The 10,744-nt window shown below is 37.6% G+C and overlaps 1 protein-coding gene across 2 annotated transcripts in view; it reads right to left on the reverse strand.

The window, feature by feature from the left end:
• Positions 1–8,006, reverse strand: part of SYT14 (synaptotagmin XIV) — a 60,983-nt gene extending 52,977 nt beyond the window's left edge. For both annotated transcript variants that reach the window (XM_009888412.1, XM_009888403.1), the window contains exons 1-2: positions 7,850–8,006; positions 1,078–1,296 (exon numbers count right to left, since the gene is read on the reverse strand). In XM_009888412.1, coding sequence (XP_009886714.1) covers positions 1,078–1,296; positions 7,850–7,961 — 331 coding nt within the window. In that variant the 5' untranslated portion in view covers positions 7,962–8,006. The remainder of the gene's footprint in view (positions 1–1,077; positions 1,297–7,849) is intronic.
• Positions 8,007–10,744: the final 2,738 nt, after the last annotated feature.

Here is a 10,744-nt window from a genome sequence, read left to right on the forward strand (position 1 = left end):
AGCGAAGGAAAGAACTGAAAATTCTGATGATCAGAAAACTATCCTCTTACTCTGCAACTTACTTCAATTATGATTTTCATGTCCTTTGTGTCTTAACTTGGAATTACAAATGAGCATGCACTAATTTCAAATTTCAGGGGCAAACAGACTTTTATAGTAGAAAATTTAACCTTTTCAAGAAAATGTAACTTTCTTCAAGCATTTCTGGACTGTATAGAACATCTAAACACAGACATTTAATTACACGTATCCACTTTTTATTAGAAAATACCAATTCTCTAAAAACTTGCATTTTAACGTATTAAAGGGAGACCAACACATATCTTACTATAGTACAGTGTCTGTATTAGTCTGATTTTGAAGTAACTTCAATCAAAGCTTACTTTTTGTGCTAGAAAATGGCTATAGATACCATTCTCGCAAGCAGCTATTTTCAAGCACAAAAAGTATATTGACAAAATACTGACAACAGAATTATCAGCCTCTATGCCAGGCTGTTGCCCTTACTTAAAATCAAGAAATATGTTTGATGATAGAAAACATCCATTGCTAACATCCAACTTTTAACTCCATGGAAAAAATGTATTAATCTAATCTTTCTAATAATTTCCTTCTATGATTTCAAGACAAGAAAAGATACACAACATTCCAGTAATGCACACTGCAATGCACCATAACCAATAACCAATTCTGTTTACTTTGCTATTATGACAGTTTATCAATAGAGGAATAACATGTCTTCTTTGTATCTTTAATACCACGGAATTCATCAAGAGTTGCCACGTTCCCTTCCTAAATCAAAACAGTTTAAGTTCCCCCAAAAAATAAAATTACTAATGATAAAATTGTATTAAGCTTAATAAAACAAGATGTTATATCATTTGCAGTATTTCCGGAAGAATGTGCACAAGTCGGTGACACTTTTTTTTTTGGAGCATGCACAATTATAAAAGATATCTGGATATTTCTTGCAGACATTGACTATTTGTAAGTCAAGCTGTCCTCATCTAGGACTTACTTATCCAGAATATAATTCTGAAATTTGGAATAAAAGGAATGCTTTTAAATCACTCTTACCTTCATCTATTGAGGCTTCACTACTGTATCCATCATATTCTGCAGACAGGGGACTATATTTTTGTCTGGTTTCCCATACATAGTTTTTTTGCTGTCTGCCATCCACCACTGGCAGCCTGGAACTCTGGGTTCTAGACAAGGCCTCATGATATTTACCCAGTGCTTCATCTTCACTCTCAGATGATGAACCATGCTGGTCTTTACTCATATAAGAGTTGTCTGTTTGAATAAAATAAAGCAAATCGACTACAGCTCAAAACAGAATACAAGAAAATAACCATAAGAGGTTATCATTGAAGATATTTAAGCTATTTCAATGAAAATTTCTGTAATATTTTAAAAATATCACCTTGTTGTAATTATAAGTATGATGTGATTTTGTAATCGGTGAGAGTTATTTTTATTTTGTAGAAAAACCGAAAGATCATTAAGCACCAAAAAACCATTCTAAAACTTATTCAACATAAAATGGATCCATTTATGTAAGGCAGCACACACTGAAGTTCTTGAAACCCTTCATTAAGTAAGAAAATGCTCAAAATAATTTATGTAAAGTAAATCCAACACTGCTGCAATATTACATTTGGATACCTAACATATCAAAAAGGCAGCTCCTGATCCTCCATTCCCAGCTGATTTTTGCTGTGAGCATGCAGTATAATGTAGAAATGAAACTGATTTACCAAGAGAAGCCTACAACAAAATTGTCTTAGGGTATTTATGTCAGTAGTGCTTAAACTCACGATTACAAATGGGAAAATGCTAGTGAAGGATGTTTGCATGCACAATTTTATTTAACTTAGAATAAATAGTTCCTTGTTCAGTAACTGAAATTAATGCAGATTCTCATTGCAGACATCACAGAAGAAACTATCTTTTTAATTCTTTTATACCAGTTCCTCTATAATGCCCACTCCTGTGGCCAACTTTTCCCAACTACATCTCAAGTATCACTTCCTCCCACAAGTCAAAGATTCAGCTGCATTTTTATTTTTGTAAAAGGAAAGCTTCCCCCTCCCTTTTCCAAATCTCAAATGGATTCTGTCCAAATTTAATATGCCATGCAGAGGTTCTGTAGATCTCAAACTCTAATAGGCGTTAAAAGAGTTCATGTAAACTCAATAAAGGTCAGCATTACCACTACTTTGTGAGCAAGCCTATGGTATATGATTTGCCAATGGATTTCTATTACCAGCAGAGCTCTGAGACACCCATTAATTCTGTTTCTTAGCTCCTGAAGCAAGGGAATATTGTCTAACATGCCATCCAGCCACTCTCAACTGCTTCTCCCCTCCCTGCCTTTATGGTCTCCTCCCAGTCCCTGTCCTAGCTCTAATTCTGTATTTCTGCTCCCATCAGTCTCTGTCATCATGCCCAGCCAGTCTGACTCCTCTGCCTGGGTATTCCGACTAAAGGAGGGATTCAGCTTACTCAAAATTCAGCCATTTAAAATAGAAGTAACTCAACCTATACCAGCCATTTTCACAGTCAAGTGTTTGCCTCTTCCTACGACAGAGGTCCTTCCTTCCCACTTTAAGGTAAGCCTCTAGAGTAGATGGGTAAAATCACTTCCCAGAGGTCTATTTCTCCCTGGTACTCACACAGAAAAGCCTATGCTGCAAGTTTAGGTAAGACATCTTTTGCAAAGTTACATTTATACGAGTAGAATCTTATCCTAAGTTCCTATCTCCCAGCCCCATACTCCAGGTTCCTGCTTCAAGCTCCCGGTTTTGGTCTCTTATGGGGATTTCCTCTTTATTCTCTTTGTCTGTTCAATCCCAAATTCTCTTTATTTGCACCTTAACCAACTACTCACGTAACCTTAGTCTTTCACCCTTAGTCTCTCCACTTTCATATAACGTTATCAGTTCTCTCCATAGCTGTCACCCATCCTACTTCAAATCCGAGTCTACCACCTGCATCATGTCACATTTTTTCAGGAAGTTTCTGTCCTCACATAAGTCATGTTTATTCTCAATTCTTCTGTTCAAACTTCCAGTGTCCCTCAGTAACTGTACGTATCAAAGGCAGGATAAGACCTGCTCTGTTCTTCAACCCCTACAATGAAGCATATGAGTGCAAATGGGATGGTCAGTGAATTTAACATGCAAATCACAAGAAGTGTTTACTATGCCTTTTCAAAAGGCAAAGTTTCCTAAGATTTACCATTTCACCAAACTTACATGTTTTTTCATAGAAGAACATGGGCATCTCTGACATGGGAAAAGTGCTCTCCCAGATTTCAAGTACATACTTCAACATACAAAGGTGACAAAGCATCTTAGTGAAGTGGATGTGAAATGCACTTTTTTTGCACAGACAACGAGCATGTTTTTCCCATAATCTATTCATGGAAACAGCTAAAGATTTTAAACTACAGCTTTAAAAAAAAAAAAATCTCAGACAGAAAGCATGCTAAATTTCATCCCAAATATTTCAAATTTGGCACACAGTCACAAGCAACTGAAAACAAGGTCTTGAAATGGAAAATGTCAGGAAACCTTAACTGCAGATGGTGCTACCAGCTCTATATGCAATGTGTACGTAATCTTAATTTAGTATTTATAGGAAAACTGGTGGCTTAAAAGACTGCTAATGAGCAACTAGATCTTTCAACTCTAGGCTAGCAATTTTAATTCAAATCCGACAGATATGGTTCTTCCCAATGTATGGATGGCTATAAAGTTCAATTTCACTGATCACTAACTGAAAATACCATACCAAGTAGGATATATTCTGGCTAGCAGATTCACTGCAAGAAGCTGCCCAGAAAAAGGAGCCTGTTTGCTGGTACACGGAGTAAAATATGGTATCTCATATGGCCCTCAACAGGTTGAAACCTGCCACCTATGAAACTTTTACAGATTTCCACAGCTATAATTAAAGCAGGACATACCAGGACTAAAATATAGTGCCAGGCATCAGTATTAGACACATCATTTATCATGACAAGAAATGTATTCCGAAATCTGAAATTCAGTTCTTTAAACAGTCTGCATAAAGTTTAAATAATAGAATCGTTTAAAACATGGTAGCAACATGTGTGAAAGAAGTGCTGAAAGTTATGCCTCTAATAGTACATTGATGTTTGTAAGCATCCAGAAGTTTGCAGTGATAGCAGGTATTTTTTTCTCCACTTCCTAGCATAAAATAAAAAGAATGAGGATGTATACTATTACTACAAGTTATGAAACAAGATCTCTTCAGAGGACTTAAAAATCTCATTAAAGTTAAAACACAAGCTATACATGCAAACATTTTTTAAATGATCAATACAAATCTGTTTCAGTTTCCTGGGAAAAAACAGTTTCCTGCACATTAAAAAAAAAATCTTCAGGGTTTTATGCCTGTCCTTGCCACTTCTCTTTTGATTTTTTTATCTTAGTTGGAAACTTGCATAAGAGAATTCATGTTCTTATTAAAAGCTTCCCTCTATTTGGCTAACATAGGTCATATGTAATTATTAACCTATTGAAGGCTATTCATTTGCTTATTATACAACCTAAAATGCCATTTTTTATATGAAATATACTTTATAAATATTATATTGCATGAAGAAATAACAGATAAGATCATAATTTATCATACAAACATGGAAACTACCTCCTAAATCAAATTTAAACAAACAAAAAAACGAGCTAACAAAACAAATAACTGAAATTTTCAGATAAGGGAAAACACACACACTGAAAAAAACCCACCAAACCTGGTATCTATTATGAAATAATTCACTTCGCTACAGAAAAAGCATCTCCAGAAAAGCCTGTGTTGCTTTCTAAAAATTCACTACACAGCCTGCAAAAAAATGGTGTAAAAATGCAAGGTTTTAGTTCTTACTCACAAACTATTATTGCAATCCCATTGCCATACTGTTTCGATTTTGGATTGTTTGCCACATTGACTGGATGTTGAAGATGGCACACACAGCATCCATATCAACAACACACGGGTTTTCTTTGTAAGACTACAACTTCCTTTAAGACAAGCCTCATTCAGTTCTTTCTATACTTAAAATCACTTAATTGCCACCTGTCATTGAGTTTTGTATCTTGAAATTATTATCTTAGATATCCCAGAAATACATTCTGAAGATCTACTATAGTGTAAATGTAACAGAAGGGTTTTTTTTCTTTATCATCTTATCACATTTTATGCAACACTTAAAATACACAAGATAAAAACCACTTTCACAGAACAAGTGTTAATTTCCAGTATTAATTAATTCATCGTTTTCAACAGAAACCACACAAGGCACTGCAGAGAAGGTAAGAAAAACTGTATATAGAAAAAGAAAAGTTAGAACATAGGAAAGCCATTTATTAATCAGTTCCTTTAAGTATTACTTTAAAAAGTAATTAACTTCCAAGAAATGTCAACATAATTAGAGAATGAAGCACTGACAACACAGACCTACTTTCATCCACAGGAAACACTATTATTAAATGTGTAAATTAGGTGAGAAAAAGTAGGAAATATCATAAGTTTCAGGAAAGGCTGAAGAATGCAGTTTGCTGATGGACTCCTCACCTTTTCCTGCTGTCTTCTTACTACATAGCTCTTTTGAATTCCTTTCTGATTTCTTTGAGTTTTTCTTTTTACTCGCTTTCGCAATTGTAGTTGACACAGTGTCTTCATACTTTGATCCAGATTTTCCTTTTCTGTCAAAAAAGGCTTCAGATTTCTTTTCTCTGAATTCATTAATGCAATTGGGGCGGTCATTGTGTGTCTTCTTCAAGCTGGAGTCTGATAATTTTTGCTTCTGTGCTTCCACAATTTTTGTTTCTAAATCTTGGGGAACATTCATACTATGCACTTCTTCAGAATCCTTAAAATCAACTCCAGGTGACTGTGGTTTGATTTTTCTATGCAAGTAATTCTTGGAATTATCTGATACTGCATGTAGGCAATTGTCTTGTTCTTCAATAGATTGCTCCATTGAAAATTTATTACTTTTCAGGTTAGTATCCTTCAAGAACTTAGCATTTACAAAACACTCATTTCCTCCTACTGCTTCCCTTTTTAAAGGTCCTCCGATGTTCTTCGAATTCTGAGGTACTTCGGTGTTACTTAACTGATTATCACTCTCTCTGCCTTTTAACTGGCACTGGTTTTTGCCCACAACATGGCCAGATACTCCATCTTGACTAGTATCTTTTTTTAAAAAACCTAACGAATCAGTATAATGAGTGTCTTTATCTTCTCCAATACCCCTCTTCACTTTCATATTAATTTCCTGAGAATGAGCTAATGATGGTGTATGTTCCTCTCTCCCTTGCACAGGTTTATCATTCTGTACCTTGGAGCTTTCATCTTCTGCACGAAGGCCATTTATCATGCTTGTCACTTGTTCTGTTACTGAATCAGCTACACTGTAGCCAACTTCTCCAACAACACTGGTCAGATCATCCACAGCACTGCTAAGTGTGTCAACCAGAGAAGACACAGAAGGAAGGCTCAGATTTTGGTGGAAGTTTCTGAAAAACGCCATTGGTCCAATCTATTCAGCAACAACTTTTAATACAGAAAGGTCCTCCGTTTCACAAACTGATCAACTCCATTTCTCCAAGTTCAATTTCAGAGCTATTTGCTTTTGCTATCTCAAACTCAATACATTTACCAGGGGAAGTTGCAGCTTTGCTCTTTCCATTCAATATGCATTGAAAATAATAAGAAAGCAGTTAAGTAAATATCTTGAAATGAAGCCACAATCAACCAGGAAAACATAGTCTTTCATCAACTGCAGCATCAACTAGCCATAATAAAATGCATTATTTTCAAAACTAAGACAACTGTGTGAGGTGGAAACACTTTTTTTTATTCTAACCTGCAAAGAAGAAGTTGTGAGACATTTAAATTACAAACTTTCATTAATGTTGCACTAAAACAAGCTTTTACCATAATAGCTGAACAAAAACATGCATCATGGAGGCTTCTTCACCCCAAAATATTTGTTGTCTTTCACATAAGGTAAGATATTTCGGAAAATGAAGACTTGTTTTGTAGCAAAAAGAAAATTAAATGACAGACTTAATTTCCAGGTGCGAGAACTTTTTCTGTCTCCACGAATATTGAAAATAAAAATTTAGCTGCACCTTTTAAAGAGGCAGAGGGAAGAAAACCTCTCAAATTTTCCATTCTGTTCTCTGATGCCTGTCTCTTCCTCTCAAGTCAGCTAACAAGGCCCATTCAATTTCCACAGCCCAAAAGTAGAAAGGGGTTATTTTATAAGCCTCAGTATCTTTTTCAAGGCCTAATTTTTTTAATTTTACATTATCCTTAAAGACCTTGTTCTATTAAAAAAAAAAAAAGTATAGAAATAATTTGCTAGCCAGAGATCAGATGTCTTTAGTTTCTAATGTTTTACTTCTTTAAAATTCTTTTCCAGGTGACTAAATGCAAGACCTTCTCCAAAAGGTCAGTGAAAGATTTTAATAGGCTGAGTGAAAATCCAAGAATGCCATTCACAAATTTACTTGAGAAGATTTAATTATACACAATTACAGAACATTTAAAAAAAAACTTTCAAGAGTACTCTCATAGTGCAAGAGAAATAGCTTCCCACAAGTAAATGTCAACTCTTTGGTTATAGAACAGTTTCCGTGGCTTTTGAATACAAAGGTTTCTTCCTTTCCACATACTGCAGTCATGGGAAAAGTCAACACTGTGTGTTTTCACCACTTGAGTCAAGTGATTATTTGTGTATTTTTACGCATCCTTGTAAAAATGAGCATTCTTATAATTAAGTTTAGTATACTGTATTTCAGATACTTACAAAGTTTATCTTGTGAATTCTTTCTTGTAGTGTATCCTGAATCGAGATCTGGGAAACCACTAACATTTTCAAAACACATCTTCTTATTAATATACAGGAAAAGTAGCAACATGAGAATAATGAACACCCCGACAGCAGAGAGGAATCCAATTGCTTCAGGAGATACTAAAAGAAACAGAAAGAAACACATTTTTAGAAGTCTTGTAAGAGTTTAACTCATAAAAGTTATACTTATCAGAACTGATCATTAATAAACACTACTAAAGTTCCAAACACATAAGCAAGACATAACTGAAAAGCCACCATTTAAATTTGAGTTAATCTTTAACACTGTTAAATTTCATCAGTTTCTTCAGTTCCAATCACCTCTTCAAAGAACAGAAAAGTATTGGTCCTAATCTAAGGGAGGACTGATATTGTGAGCAACAAGTTCTGCTGGAGTACTGGACCCCATAACAAGACAGGGTCTCTGCAGAAAATGGGGAGATGATCAGCGGATGCTAAGGCTAATGATTTTTGATAGAACATCTGAAAGCGAGCACTGGAAAGGAGCTAAGATCATCCCCCTCTTCCTGGAAGGGGCTGGAGGTTTGGCAACCTGGACTCAGGGCCAACTCTGAGACAGTGCTGCTAGGGAGGGACTGAGCCCTTGCTGGTGAGGCCTTTGCCTCTGCCTGCCTTTTTACAGTCAGCTCCTGGCTCCTCTTCCCTTAAGGACCTGCTGTCCCTTGCTGCTCCCTGACAAGTAGTATACTGTGTGAGCAAAAAACAGGATGATAAAAAGCACATAAAGGTATGTTCCTTGCCCAGGTATCTGCGCCACTTGCGTATAAACCAAGAAAGAGCTAAGTGGAGTAGAAATAAAGCACACTTAATCAAAACCAGGTCGAGGAAAAAAGGCTGAAGTAGACTGATGTCTCAGAAAGTGTTTAAAATTAAGAATACGTAATTGATATTAAGCAGACAACAGAAAGGCAGTCTTGGGCAACTTTTGCAGGGGTAAAATCTTGCAAATCCATCAGTCTCTAAGTAACAACATCAGTAATGCTGTTTAGGACCAAGATTACCTAGGAAATGGTTTTAGAAAGACGAAATTGGGGAATGGATGTAGCAAATTGGACCAATGGGGAAAGAGCATTTAAGGGGCAGCTTGTTTATCTGAAAGGAGATTAGGCAGAGAAAGGGATATAGAAGGGTCTAGAAACGTGAAAAATAATGAACAGGTTGTAAAGGCAGTTCAAGAACAAGAGAGGGCAGATCTTTTGACAGGAGGAGTGCAGATGCCCACAGATGATAACAAAGCTGACCTGTTTCATTAACCAAGGCTGTCAGAATATCAGAAGAAAGCCCCATGGGCAATCCACTGGACTCTCCACTGGGTCTACATCTGAAAGACTTGATGGAAGAAGTTAAAGGGTGACAGAATTGCAAATTTGTTACTAAGTGATGTGGGAGGTTAAAGTGAAGGGTTATAGAACTGTAATTCAATAATATTTGGCTGCAATTTATAAAAACAAAGTGATAGAACTGTAACTCAATAATCATGTGCAATTAGCAATAGTGTAAAGAGGGACAAAATTTGTCAGGCACGATTTGCCTTTAGTGAAGCCATGTTGGCTGTCACCGATCACCTCATTATTTTCCATGTGCCTTAGTATAATTTCCAGGAGGATCTGCTCCATAATCTTGCTGGGCACAGAGATGAGACTGACTGACCTGGAGTTCCCCAGGTCTTCCTTTCTTCCCTTTTTGAAAACAGGGGTTATGCTTCCCCTTTTCCGGCCGGTGGGAATTTCACCAGACTGCCACAGCTTCTTAAAAATGATGGACAGTGGCTTAGGAACTTCATCCACCAGCTCCCTCAAGACCCGCAGATGTATCTGACCGGGTCCCATGGATGTGCACACCTTCAGGTTCCTCAGCTTGTCTCAAACATGTTCTTTTCCTACAGTTGGTGGTATTTCATTCTCCCGGTCCCTAATGTTGCCTTCTGCGACTTAGTGGTGTGGCTACAGCACTTGGCAGTGAAGAGAGAGGCAAAAAAGTCACTGAGTACCTCAGCCTTCTCCATATCCCAGGTAACCACGTCTCCTGTTTCCTTCTGGAGAAGGCCCACATTTTCCCTAGTCTTCCTTTTATCAGTGATGTACCTGTAGAAGCTTTTCTTGTTGCCCTGGACGTCCCTGGCTAGATTTAACTCCATCTGGGCTTTAGCTTTCCTAACCTGATCCCTGGCTGCTTTGACAATTTCTCTGTATTCCTCCCAGGCTACCTGTCCTTACTTCCACCCTCTGTTTGAGTTTGTCCAGGAGCTCCTTGCTCATCCATGCAGGCCTCCTGGCATTTTTGCCTGACTTCCTCTTTGTTGGGATGCATCGCTCCTGAGCTTGGAGGAGGTGATCCTTGAATGTTAAACAGCATTCCCTCCAGGGCTTTATCCCATGGTAGTCTGCTAAGCAGATCCCTGAAAAGGCCAAAGTCTGCTCTCCTGTGAGCTTACTGTGCACCGTCCTCACTGCCTTTAAGGATCTTGAACTCCACCATTTCATGGCCACTGCAGCCAAGGCTGCCCTTGAGCTTCACATTGCCCACCAGCCCCTCCTTGTTGATGAGAACAAGGTCCAGCATAGCACCTCTCCTCGTTAGTTTTTCTAGCACTTGAAAAAGGAACCTCCTGGATTGCTTATGCCCTGCTGTGTCATCCCTCCAATAGTGGCTGAAGTGCCCCATGAGGACCAGGGCGTGTGAACATGAGGCTGCTCCTATCTGTTTATAAAGGGCCTCATCTGCTCAGTTTTCCTGGTCAGGTGGCTTCTAGCAGACCCCCCCCACACACACTGTAATGTCACCTGTCCCTGTCCTCCCTTTAATCCTGACGTATAAGCTCTCCATTGA

Source organism: Charadrius vociferus, unplaced genomic scaffold (assembly GCF_000708025.1).
Source record: "Charadrius vociferus isolate BGI_N301 unplaced genomic scaffold, ASM70802v2 scaffold340, whole genome shotgun sequence".
NCBI classification, from domain to species: Eukaryota; Metazoa; Chordata; class Aves; order Charadriiformes; family Charadriidae; genus Charadrius; species Charadrius vociferus.